The sequence below is a fragment of the Lepidochelys kempii genome, chromosome 14, assembly GCF_965140285.1.
Source record: "Lepidochelys kempii isolate rLepKem1 chromosome 14, rLepKem1.hap1, whole genome shotgun sequence".
Taxonomy (NCBI): Eukaryota; Metazoa; Chordata; order Testudines; family Cheloniidae; genus Lepidochelys; species Lepidochelys kempii.
Window position 1 is genome coordinate 12,202,156 of NC_136393.1, and position 25,138 is coordinate 12,227,293.

Sequence of the window (25,138 nt, forward strand, 5' to 3'; positions counted from 1 at the left end):
GACAGCCTATGCTTGGAGCTTTATTTATAACCCCCAACCCTATACTCAATCCATTATGCATGGCGCCTCATCTGAAATATCTGCAATATCACCTCTGCACACCTGCCCCAATTTAGGATTTCTAACTCAATGCTGCCTGTCTCTTCTCTTTCCCTCGCCCTTTGTATGATCAATTATCTCTATATAAGTATCCTCAGCTGGAGCATTTGCAATATCACCTCTGCGCACCTGCCCTGAGCTGGGATTTTCTGTTTATCACCCAAAGCCCACTTCCTTCTCTCATCCTATGGATCAATCCATCGTGCGTGCATCAAAGGTAGGCGGAAGCCTAATGCAATATCACTCCTGCACACCTGCCCTTCGTTTGCCGCTTCATCTATAACCCAAACAGCGCCTCATGCATCCTCGGTCTCCCAGAATCTGTTAAATTACTCTCCCCCCCCCGGGCTTTTTAACCTTGCCGCCATTTCCCGCCCTACCCCTCCCCAATAAAACAACACGGTGACCCTATTATTCGTGTATTTATTTATTTGGCAACACCAACTAGTCCATATTTTAAAATAAAGCGGGAAGAAGCTTTCGGACTGTGTCGTACGCAGAGCCGAGGTTACAGCAGTAGTGATGATCTCCTACCGCCTTTCTCCTCCCTCCCCTGTCCGGTCTTGCCCCCCCACCAAGGCAGCTGAGCTAGTCCAGCCCTGGCTGCTAACCTGGGGCGGCCTCTTTCGCAGCTGCGGCCGCTTTCTCGCGCGCCGCCTCCCCGGCGGAACGCTGCCTGCCTCGCCCGCCGGCTCGCGCCTGTGCGCGCGCTTGTGCCTCGCCAAGCGCCTGTGAGCTCGGCCGAGAGCGGCGCGGGCGGCGAGCACCCTGCAGCCCCCAGCGAAAAGGTTCCCTTCCGCGAGAAGGCGTCCCAGTCCTCGGCACAGCGCGGTTGTGCTGTAAGCTCTCCATAGGAGTCTGGGGGGCTGCAGCAAGCTGCGTGACCTCTGTTATGGTGGGGACTGCAGGCAGGAGTTCCCCATCCCACATGAGCTGAGTGGGGGGGAAAGGACGGACGTTTTTGCGGGGGTAAGTAAATGGTTGTATTAAAATAGTGTGTGTGTGTGTGTTTGAGGGAGGGGGCGGGCCAATTGCGTAGAAGTAATGGGGGTTCAGGAAAGCAATTATCTACCCGCTGCAATAGAACTACTTTTTGCTAACTCCTGGCCGTATTCGCCCCCCAACTTGTGCAAACTTGCTTGTTTTTGTTTTAAATAAGTTTTAAAATACAGTCGCATATTTCCCTCTGCACGTTTGCACCCCATCAACCTAACCTCATGGCGCTCAGCTGCACCCCACCGCTGCCTGCCCTTTCGCCGCGGAGACCTAAAGGGGCAGCTTTTCATTTGGGGGCGCGCCTGTGTGTTTAAAATAAAACGAACCCCCCTCCCCCGCCACGTTGTTTTTTTCGCTTGGTGCTTTGGAGGCTTTATTAACCTGAGCAAACTGGTAGATGCAAATCAGAGATTGGAGGCGAACCCCACCGGTCTGTTGTTTCTGCCCCCGGTGTGATTCCCCCTCTAACTTGGAAACAAGGCGAGGGGAAATCCGTAGACGTGGGAAGAACGACCCCTGCAGTTGCATTGCGGAAGATCTCGTTTGCTGGAAGGGGAATTACGGGAGCCAAAGCGTTTTGGAAGGAGAAGCGGGCTATGATGTTGTGTTCTCTAGTCCGTGTTATGTACGTGAAATAAAACGCATGGGGGGGGTTGTCTCATGCGTAGCAACGTGTATTAATCTCCTTCTGATCACTTTGTAGAAGCAAGAGAGGAAACCCACCTTCCTCCCCCGGCATGGGGCTTTGTGGCTTTGCCCCGGTGAGTCGTGCAGAGTTTGGGGGTAACTTGCAGCTGGCTGCCCTGGAATAGAGACTCTCCGGACCGGATCAGCTGGCGTTGGTTGTCTATGTCTTGTTGGGAGATCTGGTGGATTTTTGTCTCACTCCTGGAGGAAGAGCCCAGGGCTGGCGGTTACCTTCTTCTTGGTCTTTTTTGGAGGGCGAAGGAAGGGAAGGGATCTCACTTGAGCCGTGCAGAGAGAGAGCTCGGACATGTGTTGTCAGCACATCTGGGGAATACAGTCTGGAAGTCCGAAAGGAGATTTGCTGGGATCCTTCAAACTGCGATATTGATCTTTGTTATTTCTTTTCGCCGAGGGATGCACTTGGCATGAGAATCGGAGGATGGAAATTGTTTGGGAGGTGCTTTTTCTTCTGCAAGCCAATTTCATCGTCTGCATTTCAGGTACGCAGCGAACATGTGGGGTGAAATACCAGGCCTTGTATTCGGGTTTCATCGTCCGTAAATGTGCGAGAAATACAATTAAAAAATAGCAGCGCTAATCGTGGCTAAATTAGTTGGAGCGATTTGTTAGGTGCCTTTTGCCCCACTCTTTACTCTGATAGCAGTGCATTAATTACGGTGCATTAGTTGCAGTAATTAATTGCAGTGTTTGGTAGCACGCTGGTAGTCATTCCTAACACACAGTGATAGCAATAATTAATTGCTACATTGCAGTAATCCCAGCATGTCGTGGCTTTTACAGAGCTAAAACTCGGTTGATCTGGGGGTTTTAAAAGGATTGCAGTTCACTGGTACAGTTTTCATGTTTTGGTGTGCTACGTTTTTTAGGGGTTGCAAAAGAAGGAATGGTAGTGACCAGTGTATGTAATAAAGGTTTACAGCGTGTGTGTGTTTGTGTGTGCTGTAAAAGGATTTTAAAAAATCTCCAACAGTATGGCTGGGAATCCTGTTTCAGACTCTTTAGTTTCAAGATTGCAAAGATCTCTACCATTCTGCAGAAGTCAGGTAATTTCGGTTGTCACCAGAGCCTGTCCAATTAATGAATAGGCATGGCAGGGGATCTAGTGTTAAGGATTAGAGCAATTTATTCTTGGGGAAAACAGGCTTTTCTACTTCAGAAGTCCTGGTTAGCTCGTTAATTTGTCAGGTCAGTCATGCTGGAATAATTATATTGCAGGAGCAACTGTGGGGGAGCCAGCCAGTTTTCTAGTTTGGGATGGCACCAGGGGGATCCAAGCTGCCTGATCTGCTTCTCTTCCCTGCAGGCTGCCTCTACCCTGGAGTCATTGCATAAGCCTTTGAATGGGAACTCTGACAGCATCGGCTATTCCATTGCAGGGAGGGAGAGCCACCTGGGCCTTAGATCAGAGCCAGGAGCGCTTAGCAAAACTTGTAGCTCCTCAGCGACCATCAGCATCTGTACCAACCGGCACTCCTTGCACCAGTCCCTGGTCTAATTCAGCTTCTCAACTGCTGGATTGACATCACCTGCACTAACCTCCTTCCCTCCCCACATTGGCAAGATCTACTTTATTTTGCATGATCTGCACCTGCCTCATCTCTCATATTGCCCCTGGACTGGTAGTGCCTGCATCAGCCCCCTGAGTAATCCAGCCCCCTGAGTAATCCAGCCCCCTTTCCCTGCATTGGTACTGCTGGCATTCAGATTGGCACCCTCTGCATCTGGGTGATATGTCCTCTCATACTGGCAGCATCTCGGGTTGCCCTTGTGTTAATCCACTCTCATATGTGCCACCTGGGTAATCCACCTTCTCACTCCTTAGAATGGCATGACCCCCCACCCCCCACTGCCTCTTTCATCCCAGCCTCACACTTTGCTGTCTAACCCAGTGTGATTCGCCAGCTGTCTAGCACTTTTCAAATTAGACGTCATCCTTTAAAATAACAGCAATGGAATAATGAACTCTGTGGTGTGAGCATGGGAAAGAGGAATATTCTTGTCACTTTGAAGATTAACATCTTGAGATGGTCACAGGATAGTATCCCCTGATCTCCTCTGTGTCACCCGCTGCCACCCAAATCAAAACCCTGCTTCTGAAACGGAGTGGGATAAGTCCTGCAGGGGCTCTCTTGGCTCTCCATCTCCCTCTAGCACTGAGAACAGTCTGATATCCATCCTTTATTTTTTAAGGAATACAGTGAACTACAGGCTGCTTTTTGCTGTGTGGCCTCAGATAGTTTGCTTTAACCTCATACAGGATGTTTACATACCTTTTAGCCTTCAGTTCCATATATTTCTTCCCCCTTTCCCCCCCCCCCCCCCAGGAATCCTCCTTTTTCATGGATTCTTAGTACTTGTCATCTCAGAAAGAGGGATTAAGATCTGCAGATATCTGCTTGGCACTAATGCTTCATTTCCCCCCCCCCCCCCGCTGCCCTTTTTTGCACTATGCTCTGTAGCATATTAGGGAAACATATACAGTGATCATTTGATAATGCTTGAGGTTCAAGAAGGAAACTAACCAAGGAAAGTGCTCTAGAAATACATTTCTTGGAAATTACAAAAGTTAAATTATTTTTAAATTAACTATAGCATTTTTTCTTTGTCAATTATTTTAGTGATGGAGTATGACTGCTTTTTCTGTTGGTGCTGTATGCAGCACCATCTTTCACTTGCACTTATTGAGGGCCTGATTCAAAGTCCATTTAAGTCTGTGTGAGTCTTTCCATTAACTTCAATGAGTGTTGGATTGGTCCCTGTTTAACATAGTCCATACGTCACCAGAGAATACAATTCAAAATGACATTGTTGGTTATCAGCTGAATATGGAAAGCTAGGTTTCCTTACCCCATCTGTTGACTGGTTATATTAATAAACATAATAAAAATTTTTGGCTAGAAATATATGAAACTTTATTTCAGGCAGTCTTTTGTATGCATATCAAAATATAAATTGTACTGAATATAGCTTCTTACCCAGTTATGCACTTCTATTTCATGTATAGCATGAAGATTGCAGTCTTAACACATGCTTGCCACTTTCTGATGTCATAACCTCCTCCCTCCCATGTGACAGCTTGTGTAGATTGGGAAAGGAAGACTAATAGAAAAGATAATTTATATCTCAAATATTATGACAGGCAGCTTTAATTTTGGTAGCATGTTAGTGATGTTCCAGGTAAGGAAGCAGAGTTTTGTTTACTAAAAGAAGTACTGACACATTTTTTTAAAAGAATGAATTCATCAGTCACCTTCCACCTGATGTTCCTCTTTCATCAGTTAACTATCTGTGCCTCAATTAATGATCTGTTAGATTGGTCTGGGAGGAATGGGACTGGAATGCAGAAGTAAAACAATTGTGTATTTATATACATTTGATTTAGTGACATTTATTTCAAAACAAGTATTTTTGTTTGTATATTTGTTTGCACGTGTTCTTAAGCTAGATATCTTTTATTTTCTCTGAACACTGAATTAGGATTTTTGATGCTTGAAGATCTTTAAAAAGAGAACTGAGCTTTGATTGTGTGAATGATAAATCATTTTAATGCTATAGAAAGGAATGAAAACCCTCTTTAAAAAAATATACTGATGCATTTCTAATGCTTTTGTAAATAGTGTCTCCGTCTGATTCAGATATAGATTCATGTCCTTTAATGATGCTATAGCGTGGCATTGACAGAATATTGTGCCAATGGAGATGTCGTCCTTTAGACAGGATGTTAAAAAAAGATCCGTTCTGGCTGCTATTTCAAGGGAGTTGCAGATAATCCTGACACTGAGTAAAAGGCAAGGGGATTATGGTCTGTGCTATCACGGCCAAAATTCCTTTCCTGTGTAATACCACCATAGATTAATTAACTGCAATGTTCACAGCTATGGGTGGGATGTTGCTGCTCACATAATGGCTGCCACATTTGCTTCTACAGTCACTTACATAAACCTTGTGTAATGTTCTCATGATCTTAGACATTTGTCCACCAAGTGTAATAGAAGATGCTCTCTTCAAACCTTTGCAGTATGTTACATGTAAAAAAAATAAGTTTTCATGTGCATTCATATTCAGGTTTCTGCTTAAACAAGTGCTCTTTGGATCCATTCAATAGAAAAGTTCGTGGAACTTGGATACTCAGGTTCTTTGTGGCATACAGTAATTGTGATACAGTACTGCGTAATGTCCTTCGTCAATAAGAAGCTCATGTAAATGAAATGCGTGCAGTCCCCCAGATCTCTTATCTGAGAATAGTCTCATCCTTGCTAGGAGTTGGCTGTTGTCCAGACACGTATGGCCCCTTACCTTTGCACCAATTCAGCAGGCAGCTAAGGCTTCCCACATGGAGGAATTCCTTGGTAGTCTAAAACTGTTATAGCCTCCCCTGGTATTGAGGGTGTGGCTGGAGGTGAGAGAGGGTGTGTTGGAGCACTGCTGCATGACATCTGATCTTTAACTGGTGTTATGGTCTCTTGGGGGCGGTTACCAGCTGGCATAATGCAGAATAGCTCTTAAGGTGCTCTGAATTGTGCTGGGGGTTGAACTAGCTCCTGGATGGCCCCAGGATTTGGGAAGCACAAAGAGAACACAAAGCCTACTTGGCTCACCCCCTTTCCAGGCCTATATATGAGCACCTAAAATTGTAGGGCCTGACACTACTGTCCCACACCAGTATACTACAGAAGTAAGTCAGTTGTAGTCAGTGGAATTTCAATGTTGTAGAAGTAAGGTAGGCGAGAGTTCCATCTATTAGTTGCTATTGCTGTGCTGTACATCAGTAGTTCAGGACCAAAAACTATGGAAATTTAATTACTCAGATATTTCTACAAAAGTGGTTTTTTCTTATGATTTTGGTGAAGGTAGAAGGCTACTGATAAGTAAACAGTGTAAGCTTCCAGGGGAAAGAACTATGCATACATGGGAGTACATGCAACTGATGTGCCATCATTAGACATAATGATATATGGGAATATACAGACACTAGTTTGGTATGTTAAATGGCTTAGAGCTTCTGGCATCCTGTGTATGATGGTCTCTTGGGTCCCAGTCCTGTAAACTAAAGTGCGTGGGCAGGCCCTTAGCCTTGCATGGAGTCCATTGAAGTTAGTCGGAAATCTGCATTGACTTGGGGCCTTCAGTTCGTATCAGACCGAAGGATTGAGGCCAGATGTTTGCAGGGATTAGGAAGGACTTTCGGTTCCTAAGACTTTCAGGTTGGAACTAGTTGTATGATTTGACCGCTCTGCCTCTGGAGCTCTAAATGCTTTGAATGCCTCCTCATGTTGGAAGTACCACAGATGTTTCATCTCTTTCAAAGGGTGTTAAGTTGCTCCTGTTTTTTTTAAATGCTACTGAAATGACCTTGTAGTCTGTTATAAATATTTTCATATCCTTTTTATATTTTCAACTATCCTATTCGTTTCATTAGCTTGCCAGCTAGAACACATGACCAGATAGGCGGTAAAACTATGTACTTATTTTTTGCTGCTGTGAGTATATGGGAAAGGGAAGTTTATGAATAATCTTGCAGATGTTATAACAAACTGTTTTTTCTGTCCGACAAATAAACCTAAAGGGGGAGAGCTGTAATCTCTGCTATTGTTCTCAAACAGCTATGATTAAAATCTGCTGTTCCTAAAGCTATCTTTTGGCCTTGCTATTCAGTCTCATTGTTAATGAAACTGAACTAGACACCAAGCCTACTAGACAACATTAAAATAATAATGAGTACTTCCCAGTTGGAGGGGCTAAGAGTGATCATAGATGTAGAAGACCTTCTTGACTCTAAGATACAGTTGTTTTCAAATTCAACTAATGCTAGTTTCTCTGGTTTTGCTCTTGAGATTCCACAAGCGGTTTGTCATTATATCTTTAGCAAACAACCTAGATGTTAAATCAAGGGTTTAAATGGTGGATAGCTTTGCTTTTGCATCATGAATATTCCCTGTACACCAATGAACAAGGAGTACCTGCTTACCATAAAACTAGTGCTTTGAATGCTCCTGTATGATTGGCAAAGTGTTACTGTACATTACTGCTGCTTATAGGTTGGAGAACTGATGCTTTTTGTAGCTTAAGCTATGCATCATTGCTGACCTGTTGATGACTAACATTCTTTTGGCAGGAAGTGAACCTCTTTCATGGTGTAAATGGAAATAGCAGGCCACAGTGTTAGTTCTTGTCCAGAAAGGGAAAAAATCTACTGAAAGTCCTTTTTGTTTGTCAGGATCCTAATAATCTAAATAAATTCTTCTCTTTGGATATCACAAATTAAGCCTGCTTGGCATTTTTGTCTTGTAATCAGAGCTGTGCTTCTATTGGCTTTTTGGATCCCATGCTAATAGGTTTTTAGATGGCCTTGCAATTGCTGTAGTGTCCAGGCCTTACAGTACCTTTGAAACATGACTGCTGATAGAAAAGTTCATATATTTGTTTTATTGTATGCTTGCAACAACCTTGTGCCATGGTCAGAGCTGGGTAAGAGTCATAGTTATGGCGACCCTTTGACACATGGGGATAAATTGATTATCTTGCCCCAATCCCTTTTTTATTCTATTTATAGTCCATGTTTGGAGGAGTAGAAAGTAGAAGTAAAGGATTTAAATGGACTGTTGAGAGTCATTGTTTCTGTTTTTAGTGTGGTTATGTTTGCATTGCTTGATGGCATTACAGTGCAAACATAACCATACTAAAAAAAGTGGTTGTCAACAACTGAGAATTCCAGCTAGCAAACAAAAGTCTATTATGGTAGACGAACTGTAATGGTAACAATAAATAGGAAATAAAAAAGGAATGATGTTCCTTATAAATACTGGCAGTGGCATTTTCCAGTGGGATTTACTGTTTAGAAACCAACCCAAAGTAAGAGACCATCTAATTCAAATGTAATGACACAGATAATACCATTCTTGCTGATTTAGCCATCTTGCAGGGATGTTGTGAGATTTAATTAATGATTATGAAGTAGTTTGCGGTCCTCCAGTGGAGTGTGCTAAAGGCAGATATTAATTATTATAGGAACCGCTATATCATGTTAAACTAGTCAATCTAATCTAGTATCCTGTCTGTGACCTGTGGCCAGTACTGGATGCTTCAGAGACAAGTGTAAGTCCCCCACACTTATTAACTGGGCAGTAACATGCCCATGGGGAAAATTTCTTCTTAAATCCAGGTGCTTAATTGTTGACAGTTAGAGGAAGCTTGAGGCGATATAGAATAACATTCACACCCACTTTATAAAGCCCTTTGGCACTGCTATAATGATGGAAAGTGGTTTTGGGGTAAATGAGAATCTGGCCCTGATCTGGCAAACTGCTGTGCATGGCAGATCCCTGTGCTGCCTCTAACTTCAGTGAGGCTCCATCTAGTTATAAAGGGGTCCACCAACATATTCTTGGGGCACTACAAGACTTTGCGCTACTGGTTTAGTATTTGCCTTTTACTCAGCTTGAAAAATGGAAAGAGACTAGCAGTTTATGGTTTCCGCGCTCTAACACAATGGTTCAGTGATAGACTAAGGAGAAAGCTGCAAACAAAATTATACCAAGTACCTGTTGTCATTGGCTTCCCCCTTTAAATTCCATACAAAAATACATTTTCTGTTTATAGAGGTCTTGTAAATCTTTGTTTTTATAATAAAATAAATGTTGAACCTAAATTCCCAAGCAGTATCACTTGTTGTAACGTAAATATTTGACAGTAAAATACCATTATAGTTTTATTTTGCAAATAACTCACTAAAAGATGGTAAAACCTTTTGAGAAATAGAGGATGAAAATAGACATCATAGTGTTACATCATAGTGTAACAAATAATGTTCATACCTGTCTGACCCTGCTAGGTGGGGAGCACCCTGAACAATCATTGTCCATTTGCACTTCTTCCATGGGAGTTCAAGGTGATCAGCACTTTGCAAGAAGTGTCAGCAGATTACATGATCAGCCCTTGGTGTGCAGTATATTTATCCTGATATGAGGTCATGTTGTCAAACTTTTAGAATTGGAGTGGATGAAAAGGTGTGCAGTTATTGGCCCAAAGTGCCCATTAAGCACATGCAGGAAGAAAGAGGAAACTAATCAGCATTATTATTCCTTTCCTCTGAAGCCACCTTGTATCAGTAGCTTTTAGGAGCAGTATCTGTCCATGGGGATAGATTGAGCCACCTTATGCGACATCTTCCTCCTTGCAGATTTGCAGGCAATTTCTTGCTGAAGTTACTGCTGACCCTTCCCACTATGAACTTTCACAGTGTCCTGCTCTGCTCCAGCAAACCTTTGCTCCAGTCATGTGTTGAGAAACTAGGATAGCAGGGCTTCTGTAGCACCTGTCATACCATTGCGGGGGGAGAGGCCTAGGGAGTAGTACAGGATACCTAATGCCCTGGGTGCATGGGTGTATGGACAGCTGTGTGATTTGAAACAGAGGTGGAATGGGCATGCCTTTTGGCAAACCCTACCGCCTTCCTGCACTCCCAACAGGTTATTTAGGTGGGTAACTGCAGGAATTTCCCCACGTAGAGTCACTCCTTTGGCGAGGTGGCACGAGCTGGCCACTGGAGAGAGCATTGATCTGTGCTTGCTACACGTGGTGGCAAAAGGAAATACATTGTCCTCTGCGCGCTCTGAAGAGCAAGGGTGTGTTTACGCCCACTTGTTGAATAGGAAAAATACATTTTATCATAGAGCCACCTGAAAATGAGGTTTAGCGGACAGCGAGTCATTTGTCCTTACGTGAGAGGAAATCCGTCTCCTTTGCAGGTGAATTATATTTATTTATTACATGGGAAACTGCAGTTTTCAATTACAGAAGGGAGAAGTGTAGTTGCCGGGAGAAGTGTAGTTGCCAGGAGAAAGAGATTCTGAATGACTGAAGTCTCGAAACATATGAGTCCTAATTCTGCCTTGAATAGGGAAGTCTGAAGAACTCTCTGTGATTTCTACATGAGTTTTGTCTGAGCGAGGACCGTAGGATATGGGTCCATCAACACAGTGTTATTTTAGGTAAGTTATGAACAAAAGAAGCCTTTTATTAATAAATACTTAGCTCTCGTGTAAACTTTTCTTCTTAGATTTCACAGTACTAAACAAGGAAGGTAAGGATCAGTTTCCCCATCTGCAGAATGGGGGACAATAAGGCCCAAAGGTATAATGACTTCCCCAAGATCACCCAACAGGGATGTTAAGCGTTAATCCTTAAATGTTGTTAAACTGTTCTCCATTTTCTCTCTCCTCAGCTTCTCCCAACCCTTCCATTTATTGGGTTAGCCTCAGGCCCTGATTCTGACTGTGCACAGACATGGCCCTGTTGAATTCAGTGGTTCTTCACACAGGTGGCGCGAGTTGGCCCAGCCACTGTCAGGGTCAGAATTTGGGCCTAAGACCAAACTGATATATTAACTCTTTAAAACATCCTAATAAAAATGGCTTCGGAGAATTACAGGCCCTAGTCTTTAGTTTTGTATTTCTAATGCCCCAGTGTTGCCCTTTGTTTCTGTGAGTGGAAGGAAGTCTGCACTCCAGCAACTGATTGGCAATGGCATGGAATCTGGGAGAGCTTTACCATTGTGGGGTGAAAAGGGGCAAGGCAAGGGTGGAGGTGCAATCTGCAGGGAAAAACCATGCTAGTTACTGCAGACTGACCCTGCAGGAATTTGTGCAGCTTCCTGTTCCACTCTATGAAATAGCCCTCCACCTCCATAGCTAAAGAGCTATTCTGTCAAGAGGACTTGGAAAGCCAAGGGGCCTGGCCTGTGCTGAGGCAAAAAGCCCTCATCTTCTGGTGGATTCCCTGAAATCTGCAGGTTAGCCAACTTAATTTTGGCCTCTGTAGCATGAGGCAAACTGCATGCCCATGGTGGAAGGATTCTAGGGCCACTGCCCTGTGTAGGGACAGCTTACATAGAAGAGCAGAAGGCCCTGAGCTCCTTGGCCTTGCTGCTTGCCAAAACATGTTACCTTTAAAGCTTTCAGCACTTGAGGCCTTGCAGGGCAATTTGAATATGTGATCACATTCTCTTCTCTTGTTCTTAGCCTCTGGCCTCTCCATAGGTTTACTGGAGCTTGACTTATTACTCAAGCCTTATTACTCGCTAAATATCATTTGCTTTCTTTTATTTGTGCCTTGTGTTAAACTACAAATTCCAAAGGCTTTTGAGAACCTGGAACAGATCAAATAGAGGATAAATCTAACGCTTACTAGGTTAACCTTCAAATTGGTGCCTGTTTGCTAGAACTCATCCCTTTGTCTTGTGCACCACATAGTTGGGTTAAGCGCTCTCATTATATTGGGCTTGGTGAAGGGACAGGCTCTCTGTCTGGTGGTGAGGAGACTAACGAGCTCTTCTGGGCCAGTTCAGCACCGATGAGGCGCACCTGCAAGGCTTGTTCTGCGGGGGCAGAGCGGGGGGAGCTTAAAAAGGGAAAACCTGCCACAGGAAGGGTTCGTGAAAAGGAGCAGGACTGCTCCACCTCAGAGACTGCTGACAGCAGACACAGGTCAGCCAAGAGGAAGACCATCGCAGGCCTCACCTGCTCCTGAAGCTGCACAGACCAGCTGCAAAGCAGCACACCCCCAGAGGAGGGCCTGGAGTTAGACCCCACTAGAAGACAATGGTCCCATTGATAGACTGGGCCCAAAAGGCCGAATCCAGAAAGACTGCCTGAGACACCGGCCACCTTTGTCTTTCTTTGTTTTCGCTCTCATTTTCCACTCTCGTAAGGGGATGAGAGGATCTTTCATTTGTCTGTTTTACTCCGAGAATCCCACATATGCTAGGAACTGTGGGGGAGGACACGATAAATGACTAGAAATGGGGTCTGGAGGGGACTCGGGGAAACAGTCCTGAAGGTCGCTCTCACGTTGGGCCTGAATTTCCACTGTCTTGTACCTAGGTGGTATAGTGCCAAGTGGGTATAAAATGCTCCCAGAACAGAAGCAGGTTGCTCTGTTTTGTACAGGTGTGAATGGCTGCACAAGGTGCATGGTAATGGGGAGTGAGGGCTATTCTCTTCTATCCCAGATCTAGTTCCCATCCCCCTTCCCTTCCTCGGCACCAAAATGTACATTTTGTCTATTACAGCTGAATGGATCTGTCCATTCTGCTGGGTGAAAAGTAATACCTGAGCTTCTCGAAAACCATTTGGAAAAATTCCTGGTCAGAATGCATTATAGAAATCATGAGGGATTATGACTGTCTCTAGGCCGAGGTGGGCAAACTACGGCCCGTGGGCCACATCCAGCCCGTGGGGCTGTCCTGCCTGGCCCCTGAGCTCTCGGCCGGGGAAGCTAGCCCCGGCCCCTCCCGCGCCATTCCCCCTTCCCTGCAGTTATGCCGCTGCGCGGGCAGCACGGATTGCGCCCTCCCACCTCCCAGGTTTTCCAATAAGCCTGTCCTGCAGCTCTGAGTGGCATGGTAAGAGGGCGGGGGAGAGGGGTTGGATAAGGGGCAGGAGGTCCTGGGGGCCAGTCAGGGGAAGGTTGGATGGGGCGGAGATTCGGGAGTGTGAGTGGTCAGGAGACAGGGAGCGGGGGGATGGATAGGGGGTGGGGTTCTGGGGGAGCGGTTAGGGGTGGCGGCTCCCGGGAGGGGGCGGTCAGGGGACAAGGAGCGGTGGGGTTGAATGTGTTGGAGGTTCTTAGGGCGGCAGTCAGGGGGCGGGAAGTGGGAGGGAGCAGATAGGGGGTGGGGGCCAGGATGTTGGGGGAGACACAGCCTTCCCTACCCAGCCATCCACACCGTTTTGCAACCCCGATGAGGCCCTCGGGCCAAAAAGTTTGCCCACCCCTGCTATAGGGTATGGAAAACCCCAACAGTAAAGCAGGGCTCATATCACACAAATATAATTGCAGTCATTAGAGCTTGATTCTCTGTTACACCAGTTTATACGGACATCAATTAAGTTGTCCTAATGTAGGGCTGAAGTATCAGAATTGTGAATTAGGCCCATTAATATTTCATTACATTAGGCTTATCTTGATTTCGATTCTCCTGATTGGTGGAGGCTGTAGCTGGGGAAATCAGGCCCAGATGTATACTCATGTAGGCAGAGCTGCCCAGATGGGGGAAGGGGAGGGGGACAAAAGGTGCACTTTGCCCCCAGGTGGGCTCATAAAATGATGCTGGGGCACTGTGGGAAGCCTCAAGCTAGCTGGGTGTGGGAAGCAGCACTCGTGTTGAGAGGGAGTGCCAAGCGTGGTCAGCACCCTGGTCCTGCTCCATCTGCTGGAACCAGGGCAGCTATTCTGGGGACCACTGCAAAGCCTTGAGCCAGCAAGGAGGGGTAATGATCGGGGGTCGGGCAAGCTGGGCTGGTCTCCTCGTCCGGTGTGACGGGGCAGGGAGCTGGGGTGCGAGTGAACGGACAGGTTGAGGGGGAGCCTGTGCTGCTGGGGCGGGGCAGGGCAGCCCAGCCCGGTCTGTGTGCTCTTGCCCGCTCCAGGTTGCAATCTCCTTCCCAGGGACTCAGAGAGTGGGTGTGGGACAGAGAGGGGAGCAGGGCTGGATGTGGGATGGAGATGGAAAGACCCTAAAATCCTTTTCCCCTTCCGATAGGAAGAGGGAAAGAATGGGATGAGGGGAAGAAGTGTGGGGTCAGTGCACCCATTGAATTGGGAGGCTACATCTGCCCCTGCCCCCGATGTAGACCAAGAGCTATTAAGGTGAAATTCACTCCTGTTGGGTGGGGAGGGAGCATGTACAAAGTTTATGCATCATTTAAAATTCCATTTAAGCCATTATCATTCAGATTTGGTAGTGCTTGACTCCTCCTTTGCACTGGTGTAAATGACAGCAGAATGTACAGAATTATAGAGAATCAGGGCCTAAATTAGTCTCTTCCAGTCTTAGTTCCATTAACATTGTACTTGCTGACCAACAGATTCCCTTAGATATCAATATAATCACAGGATGTTCCATGCACATGAATGTGAATTAATATTCTGCGGTGAAATGCTTATCACCTTGAAGCCTATGGCATTTGGAGTTTTGCCCATTAACTTCATTATGGCCTGGATTTCACCCAAGATATCTCTAGTTCCTAGTAGCCAGTTTGCAGTATATTCATCTAATTTTCCCTTTGAATAACTCGTACTATAATCTTCTCACTTTTTAAGGGCAATTTCTCATTGTTTTAATGTTATCATTCCTGATGGAAAACAGAGTGATCTATAAAGACTCCATGGACTTCTCCACTCTGCTCAGATCAACCTGAGGGTGCCATGTGGCACTTAGTAATTGCAGACAGAATTTAAGTTACCTGCAGGTACATATTTTTTATCCTCAGTACCCTTCTGGCACTCGCCTTGCTAGTTGTTAGGAATACATCTTTGCCAGTCTAGACTTCTCATGTAATTGTGCCTTTGCCCTAGAGTCACAGGTATTTAACTTGGTGAAGAATGGGATGCAAAATAGAGTAATAATGTGCTTTATTTTTAATAGGTAGCCTTGAGTGAGTTTTTTATGCTAGCATCCTAAAAATAGTTATCTTCATCTACCTTTTATTGTGCCTGCACTAACTCCCAGAAACAGAAGAACACTTAAGCATATGCTTAATTCACATTGAGGTTGATGGTACTTAAGCATGTGCTTAAGTGCTGTGCTGGATCGAGGCGTAAGAAGAAACATAATTATAAATAATATAAATTCTTTTGAAGTGCTCATTCAGGGAAGACACAAGAAGTAATTCTTGCACTCTATTCCATGCTATTAAGGCCTCAGCTGGAGTATTGTGTCCAGTTCTGGGTGCCACATTTCAGGAAAGATGTGGATAAATTGGAGAAAGTCCATCAGAGAGCAATAAAAATATGACCTATGAGTAAAGATTGAAAAAACTGGCTTTGATTAAACTGGAGTAGAGAAAACGGAGGGGGGCGTTCAACAGTTTTCAAGTACATAAAAGATTGTTACAAGGAGGAGAGTGAAAACTTGTTCTCCTTAACCTCTGAGGATAGGACAAGAAGCAATGGACTTAAATTGCAGCAAGGGAAGTTTAGGCTAGACATTAGGAAAAACTTTCTAACTGTCAGGGTAGTTAAGCACTGGAACAAATTGCCTAGGGAGGTTGTGGGATCTCTGTCATTGGAAGTTTTTAAGAACAAGTTAGACAAACACCTATCAGGAATTGTCTAGTTATTACATAGTCCTACCTTGAGTGCAGGGGGTTGGACTAGATGACCTATTGAGGTCCCTTCCAGTTCTACACTTCTCTGATTTGATGTGAGAAGGAATTTGCACCATCCTTGATCAAACTACTGAAGTTCTGCAGAAACTGTACTTTGTTTAATCAAAGTAAAATCTGGATTCCATATCGGGTGAAGATCTAGACTGTTCTAGTGTCGCTAATGTGACAGGAGCAGGTGTGCATTCAAAATTTTAAAACAAATGTATTAACTGTAGTTTAACTCTGACTTGATAGAGGCCGCCAGTGAAATACGTACCATTTTTCTCTTGACTGTACCAGAAGCAAAAAATTATAATGCAGAGAAATGACCGGCAACATAGTAGTGGTTAATATGAACAAAATTGTAATCTCAATTTTTACCTTTTTTTTTTTTTAAATAAAACATTTATAGGCCAGATTGTCAAAACTGTGAGCCTGCAAAATTTGCACTTGCCTCACTTGACATTGCTGGCCAAACATGCATTTGTGCATTTAGTTACAGTTCTGTATTCTATGTGTAAAAACCACCTGCCAGTTTTATGCAAGGGTAGATTTTGCAAGCATAGTTCAGGCAGAGTTATTCTCAGCATTCCCATTTTTATCTCCCTCACGCCTTTGCTTATAACTAGGGCAATGTCTTCATGTTTGAAAAGTTAAAATAGATCTTTTTGCTTGAATATGACAAAAAAGGCATCTTTAACACTATCATTAACATCATTTGTTTGTTTTTAAAAAATGCCCCTGAGAAAATAAAACTATGGCTCAGATTTGAGACCCAAGTAACTTACAATTGAATATAGCGCCTCCGCCCCTTTAAAAGGTCTGCCGTTCAGTGATTGGTTTACCTCTTTCCAGATAATTCCATTGGGAGCCAGTGAGTGCAGTATGTCTTAGATGACCTTACATCAGTCATCAGATAAAATGAGATCACATGACTGTATCAGGAACCAGGATATCCTAAGTCTATAAGAACCTACAAGGGGAACAAACATTTGATGATGGGCTATTCACATTATAGCAGGAAAAGGTATAATGCAATCCAGTGGCTGGAATTTGAAGCTAGACAAATTCGGGCTGGAAATGAGGCTAATATTTTTAACAGTGAGGGGAAATTAACCATTGGAACGGTTTACCAAGTGGTGGCCGTGGATTCTCTATCACTGGCTATTTTTAAATCAGGATAGGATGTTTTTCTAAAAGATCTGCTCTAGGAATTATTTTGGGGAAGTTCTAGGGTCTGTGTGATATAGGAGGCCAGACTAGATGATCACAATGGTCCCTTCTGGCCTTGAAATCTGTGTCTAGAAACAGGAGAGAGATTCTTCTCTCTTCAGCTGGATACCAAGCACTTGATTCTGTTCCTGGGAGGTTCCAGGATGTAAGACCAAGGACATATGTTTAAAAAATCTTCCAGGAAAGTTTAAGGGGTTTTAAAAACATATTTTTTATTTTTTCTCTCCCTCCGTTGCCCGTGCAATGGTTTCATGGTAACAAAGGGGGCATAGCTTTCTAGATAAGGTATACGTAACACAGTATCTTTTGCTTTTTTAAAAAAACTCTACCCTATTTCGAATACATCTGTACTGCAGCTGGGAGGTTTCATTGCACCACCTGTAGACATGCTAGCCCTGCCCACCAGGGACTGAGGGTACATAGTGGAAAAGCTGCTGCCCATGTTGAGCTTTAGCTGCTACTGTTGTTCGAACTAGCTTTGATCTCGCTGCATGTGCTGCAATCACACCTTCTGACGGCAATGTAGACCTGCCCATAGCTTTTGTGTACACTGTGATATGTGCAGAATACCTGATGTTAGATTTATAGGCACTTGTTTGGAAAGACACACGTATACATTGATGTACATTTATTTCGAATCCTGTCTGCATTTTCTGTGTAACGCTATGGATTCATTTTCCCTAAATGACATGTGTGGTGGGTTTTCAGTCGGGGAAACAAAGCAAGCTTTGTGAACAGAAACTGAAATGAAATTTAAAATAACAACCCTCCAAAATCAGACCTTAGTTGACAGCGATAGGATTAAAACTAGGCAAGACAATACTCTGTCAGACCTTCTTGGCCCCAGGTTTGCTAGGTAGTAGGCAGAAAAGGAAGATGGGCTTTCTGTGAACAGTGTCACTAAACTGTGACCTCACAGCAGGGATTCAGGTAGGTTAGAGAACACTGCTTAGGAGCTTTTTCTGGTCACGTGGTTAGAATGATTTTCAATCAGTTTGCTCGTGGCTGGATTAAAATTGAGGATGCAGAGATTAATGGCCTGTTCTGACTAATCCACTAAACCACAGCTCCCAGTTCTCTGAAACTGACCGAACCTAGAGATCGTTAAGAAGCACTAGGCAAGTTGATACCACGTCTCAGTGACTTTACAATCTGTGTTAATATTTGATATGGCCAATAGCTTACTATGCACAACTCTTTTTGTACTCCTGCTCTGCTGAGACGTCTTTGTGTGCAAGTGAAACTTATTTTTACGTTTTTCCCTTTGATACTCTTCTATGGCAGAGTCAAAGTGGGTATTATTTTGAACAAACCATGGAGGGGGAAAAAAGGCATACAGCATTTTGAACCTAACAAACTGCATTTGGACACCGTGAGGAAGGGATCAGAAGCTGAGTACACCATGTTTTCTGTTGGCTTATGGCTGGGTTGAGTTGTGATGGTAGTTAACTAGTCAGAGGAGAGGGATTTATAGTAGCCAACCAAGTGTCAGAGCCGTCATATAGGTATTGCAATAGGTGCTGGTAGCATCCACTGTGTTTAAGGTTGCAAACCAGGAACCACTGCTTTTAGATGCTTATTTTGTGAAACATTTACCTTTTGGGCAGAAATTTGCCATGCTTGGTCTCTAACCTCAAGTGGTTATTTTTTTCCTTTCCAAAAGTTTGATGATCAGTTTCTCTCTACAGTTTTTTGGGTTAGAGGAGATGTTGCCAAAGCAATGTTAAACAACAGCTGAGACATGAAAGTTGCAGTTTTGATGAATATTGTTGTTAAAGGTAGGCAACTTTCTTTTCTGCTTGTGAATTCACCGTAGGAAATCCAGAACCCTTCAATGTATAGGTGAGAGGGAGCTTTCACTTTCAACTTGCTACAGTTGTCTATATGTGTGCTTTGCATTACTCTGGTCAGCAAAACGGAAACATCATTAACCTACATGTTAGTGACTCTCAAAAGAATGTCCTTAGAAAAATGCACATTCTTGAAAGCATGTCAAAATCATGCATGAAATTATAGGATTATTAGCCTAAAGCTTGTTTAATAAATACTACCCTCTTGTTTAACTTTCAGCATAGTGACAGGTTTCAAAGTAGCAGCTGTGTTAGTCTATAGCCGCAAAAAGAAAAGGAGGACTTGTGGCACCTTAGAGACTAACAAATTTATTTGAGCATAAGCTTTCGTGAGCTACAGCTCACTTCATCACATCAAACGTCAGCATAGTGACGTTTATGGGGTAACCTTATAATTTGCTGCTTATTCCATTAATGGGTTCTAGTAACATAAACCAGTAGAATAAATAAACCTTTTTTATTATGTAGCCATTTCTGTTTCTGACCTTCAGTGACTTGGCCAATTCTTTGCCTGCTGGTTATCTTAATGATAGTACGTGTGATTAACGATGCAGACAGTGTTCACAGCTCTCCTTGTTGTAGAGGTGCCTAGGCTAAACTGTTGCCAAAGATAATTTAACCTACATCTCTCATGCTGGCCAGCTATGGGCCTCCAGTTACTTGTTTCTCATGGGATTTAATTGTGCATTCCAGTGAGAACTAGGTCTCAAAAAATCTTTTTTTTTTAGGGCAAAAGCAAAGAATTTAAACAAGTTTTTCCACAATATCTCAAAACATGTTGGGGAGAACAAGAACAGTTATTTAAGACTGCAATATATGTGACCCAGTGTGGCTGAGGAAGGTAGGGTCTTGCCCTAAGGGATTATTACACTGCCAGCTCTTAGGAAATGTAATCCTCCCCCTCTGGGAAAACAGAGGTTGCTACATGGGCAGAAACAACAATTTCAGTTACTGAGGTGGGTAATTTTAAGAAGACAGTTGAGAAAAGCTGCAATCTGGGAGGAAAGTGACCGCTTTCCCCTTAAACACTGTTGATACCAGGTATCAACCGGACTGAAATCGTAGCACCACAGGGACTGTCCTGAGGCTGTTTTATACATAAAAACTTTTCTGTGAAAGCCATGGAATCATTAAAAACCTCACTCCAACGTAAGGAGTTAAGTGTGAGATTCAAGTTTCTAAAACTGCAAACATACTGCAGTTGCATGTGGCCACATTTTTGAGAGAGCACTCTTGTGGGTGCCAGCAACAGACCTTCAAGTATCTGATTTGTGTGAGTAATCAGTTCATTAGTTGTCTGAACTTGTTTATTTGCACCTACAAGCGGTTTGTGCTTGTGAAGTAGTGAGTGCATATAAACAGAGGTGTCCAGTAATTGGCATGGCTTTAGAGACCAGATCGGGTCAAATTTGACCCGATGTGGCTCAAAGTAAGGGTACGTCAGCACGGCAGTTGGGAGGTGTGATTCCCAGCGTGGTTAGACATACAGATGCTGTCTGTGCTCAAACTAGTATGCTATAAATAGCAGTGTGGATATGGTGGCACAGGCCAGCCACCCAAGTACAATTCCATCTGAGGTCCTAGCTATGTACTCTGGTAGCTAGCCCAAGCTGCTGTGAAGAACCCTTGGATAAGAGGCATTCAGTGAACAAAAATAAAAAAACAAAAACTCTAGCCATTTCACTAACTTAGATACTCTGTAGCCCCTATCACTGTGCTATCTGAGCACTTCACAGTCTTTAATGTGTTTATCTTGGCAACATGCTCATGAAGTAGGGAATTGTTGTCAATTTTACAGATTGGTAACTCAGAGAGACTAAGTGACTTGTCCATGTTCACAGAGGAAGTCTGTGGCAGAGGAGGGAATTGAACCCATGTCCTTAGCTAGCACCTTTCTAATCAGCCTGAGCCAGTGAGGCAGGGTCACATGGCATATCAACAATCCATCCATTTGATGGAGTGGTACTGAGTACTGTCTGGAGAGCTACTTCTTGGTTTGTTAGTGTTGCTAACCCTTTATCGAAGAGTTTTATTCAGTGAACATTGCTTCATCATTGCCAGCATTTTATCGCTTTTAATGCTGCCAGATTTAGAATCTTCTCTGTTTAACCAAGGGCCTGTATCTCTACTGCCCTGCATCTAGAGTAGTCATTTACACCTGTGTAATGTAAGTGAGAAATGTTGCCAGATCAGAAGGGTGATGGTTTACACCCACTTAATACAGTACTACACAAGGGCCAGATCCTCAGCTGGTGCAAATTGGCGAAGCTCCACTGAAGTCCATGGATGTAGCCCTAGGTATAATTGAATGATTAATCAGATTCTGTGATTTGTCACTTTGATGAGCCTGCCTTTCAGCACAGTGGCTTTATTAGCCCAAATGCATAAACTGGTACAACTATTCTAATTCAGTTTTAAGACTCACTTAAATATCATAATAGTTGCCAAATAAAATAGTTGCGGTGCGGAGGAAGCAGGCAACTGCCTTGATATCTGCAAAAACATTCTCTCGCTGGTCCATTTTTAAAGCGTCTGCCATCTCCTGCACTGTGGGTATTGCAGTTGTGGGTAGTTGCTCTTAAAGGCATCATTAACGGATGGTATGCACTGCTTATTAAATCCAAAACTACACCTCTCCAATGACTGTTGGGAAACCGACCTTTTCACTGCAGTAAGCACCTAGAAACACAGAGCTTATTGTGCTCTGTGTGTGTGTGTGTGTGTTTCTAGTGCCATGGGAGCAAGACTATAGACTTTTCAGTGCAATGTTTCTAATGCAGTCCATATCCAGGTACCTGCTATTTGTTAGGAAATTGCTTAAGCTGTTTTTTCACCCTCAGACTTTCTTTTCCATAGCATTAAAGTAGATAGCCCCTCATTTTAACACATCCTGATGTTAGTGCTGAGAATAATGCCATGGTTCTTTATGTAAATAACAATAAAATACCCAATACTCTCAAAAATGATAATTAGTATGTCTACACTGCAATGAAACACCCAGGGCTGGTCTGTGTCAGCTGACTCAGACTTGTAAAGCTTGGGGTGCTGGGCTATAAAATTTCAGTGAAGGTGTTTGGGCTCAGGGATCCTACGAGAGGGCAGTGTCCCAGAGCCCAGGTTCAGCCCGAGCCCAAATGTCTACACTGCAATTTTATAATCCGCAGCCTGAGCCCTGTGAGTCTGAGTTAGCTACATGGGCCGGCTGCGGATGTTTTGTTGCAGTGTAGATGTACCCTTGGAGAGCTGCCCTTTCATATCATTTATTTTCTTTGAAGGGAAATGAAAACTTTCCCAGTTTTGGCAACCTCAGTTGTGCTGCTTGGGGGTTTTTCATAGAATCATAGATAGTAAGGTCAGAAGGGACCATTATGATCATCTAGTCTGACCTCCTGCACAACACAGGCCACAGAATCTCACCCACCCACTCCTGCGAAAAACCTCTCACCTATGTCTGAGCTATTGAAGTCCTCAAATCATGGTTTAAAGATTTCAAGGAGCAGAGAATCCTCCAGCAAGTGACCCGTGCCCCATGCTACAGAGGAAGGCAAAAAATCCCCAGGGCCCCTTCCAATCTGCCCTGGAGGAAAATTCCTTCCCGACCCCAAATGTGGCAATCAGCTGAACCCTGAGCATATGGGCAAGATTCACCAGCCAGATACCCAGGAAAGAATTCTCCGTAGTAACTCAGATCCCACCCCATCGAACATCCCATCACAGGCCATTGGGCCTATTTACCATGAGTATTTAAAGATCAATTAATTGCCAAAATCATGTTATCCCATCATACCATCTCCTCCATAAACTTATCGAGTTTAATCTTGAAGCCAGATAGATCTTTTGCCCCCACTGTTTCCCTTGGAAGGCTATTCCAGGAACCTTCATCTAATTTAGAAACCTTCATCTAATTTGATAGACTTGGGCAGGTTTGTACCTTCTCTTTCCACTAAGAAGCAGCAGTATTATGCCTGTCTGGGCCATGGCTTCTTTTTCTCAGTTTCTTTTTCCTTTCCCAAGTCACAGAAGCAGCAGTTTCTCCCTCTGGTTTCATTTTTACACTGACTTTCACGGTAACCCAAATGCCTGGGAAGACTGAAAAATACCTGCAGTACAAAATGCCTGCCTGTGTCTAATGCCCCAGTCCTTCCTTGTAAAGTGCATAGGATAACTAGGTCTTCGTGGTACTAATGCAATGTAAATTAATAATAAACCTGAAGTTGCTAAATCCATTTATTTTTGAGAAACTTCAGAAAGGAGTCATCAGTCATCCATGATTCAGGTTTTTGGGCCCTTTGGATTTTATTATTAAAACTTATATTATGACAGCATGGACCAGGACCCTATAGTGTTGTACAAACACCGAACAAAAAGATGGTCCCTGCCCTAAAGAACTTAGATTCAAAGTATTTTAGTATGGCTATTGTGATATTGTGGACCTCCACAATGCCTGTTTTCGTGTGCCCATATACATGGCACCAGCAACACCTTTGTTTTTCCTTGAGACCCCTTCATCTACAGTCCTGTGCCTTTCCCTTTGCCTGACTACAATAAACCAGAGCTCCTGCACACACACACACCTCTTTAGATAGATTAGATATATAGACATTACTGCTAGGCACTCTAAACTGAATATGTTTGCCTCTGCCGATGCAGCCTTTTGACGTGTGAGTCCAAATGTCATTCTGCTAAAGTGGAATTTAGATTCTGGGTGTTTCAGATTGGTGGTGAGAGATGCAGAAATCCAACTAGTGGATAAGAATTCTCATTTCAGCTCCTTTATTACTGTGATTTGTAACTGATGGGATCTGAGTAGCAATCCCAAGCACATCAATACAACCAGATACAAGGTGCTCCTAACTTATTTCTCTTAAGTCTCTATTTTTAGTCAGCATTAGATCAGAAAGGTTTAGTTGCTGTTGGTTTTACAGTTCATGGAAGGTTTAGGATTTAACTTGCATTTCTTTTACTGACACCTGCTGGGGATACGCTGATAGGGATAAAGAGGTCACAGCAAAGATGGTACACACAGTGGGAATGATTGGTGCTCCTGCCAGTTGTGATGGAAAGTGGCATTTCAACCCTTTCCATGTTTGAGCTGCTTCAGATTGAGGTAACAAGAAATGGAAATTCAATAATTGTGCTAATATCTCACATTTATGTTTACTATTATGGATTGGCTAGAGTGCTAGGGATCTCTCACGTTCCAAGGGCTGGTCTACATGCAAAGTTGTACAAGTGCTTAGTTAAACAGGTGCAAAAGGCCATGTGGACACTCTCAATTGATGTAAATCTGGTGTATATCAATTTAGATTAAGTTGATTAGGACCAGTGTTAAACTAAACCACAATAAGCTACTCAAACTGAAATAAGTGTGTCTACACAGGCTTGTGCACCAGTTTAACTCAATATGTTTAAAAATACAGTTAAATTAAACGGGGTCTATTTACTGAAGAGTGCCACTTACCTCACTTCTACATTCTGCCCTTTTTGGTATTCTGTTTTAACATCATCTCTCCTATGTTCTCCCCATCTTCCTTCCCACTGATTGGATTTTAAGATCTAAAAAACCTCTCATCTCTCTTTTTAAATGATCATTAAGAAAAATCAACATGATTCCTGTAGGTCCTGTTTCACAGGCTTTGAAAGGCAATAGATCCCTGCTGGTGACTCATGGGAGAAAAGGATTCTTCTAGTGGATTTGCACAATGAAGGGGCCATGTAAAGTAGCATGAGCAAGGTCGGAGACTCTTGAAATCCATTGCTTGATTAAAAAGGACTGTAATGCAATAGGGTGAGTGGGACAAGATTTTTTTTCACTATGTGCAATGGATAGAACAGGGCCTCTAATGATGCAAATACTTTATTGTGTTATGTTAATTATATTGTGATAATCAGCGGCCTATGTGAGACTATTGGACCCTTAAATAATACTTCTGAAAGCACCCAGATACCACAGTGATAGGCCCTATATAAGAATAGTAGGCTAGATGAGTAGGCTAGACCATTGTAAGGGATTAGGGCAGGTGGTCTGGCCTACTGGTCACTGCTGGGCTGGTGTCAGTGAGTCAAGGATGGCCACAAGCAGGAGTCAATAGGCAAGGGTCAGGG

At 43.6% G+C, this 25,138-nt stretch overlaps 1 protein-coding gene across 3 annotated transcripts in view; it reads left to right on the top strand.

Annotated features, from left to right (window-relative positions):
• The first annotated feature begins 774 nt into the window (after nt 1-774).
• The window catches only part of CA10 (carbonic anhydrase 10 (inactive)), a 338,569-nt gene continuing 314,205 nt past the window's right edge, over nt 775-25,138 (top strand). The window contains exons 1-2 of one of the 3 annotated variants that reach the window (XM_073310788.2): nt 775-1,068; nt 1,799-2,282. In XM_073310788.2, coding sequence (XP_073166889.1) covers nt 2,222-2,282 — 61 coding nt within the window. In that variant the 5' untranslated portion in view covers nt 775-1,068; nt 1,799-2,221. The remainder of the gene's footprint in view (nt 1,069-1,798; nt 2,283-25,138) is intronic. The other 2 variants (XM_073310787.2, XM_073310786.2) reach the window with 2 other exon arrangements.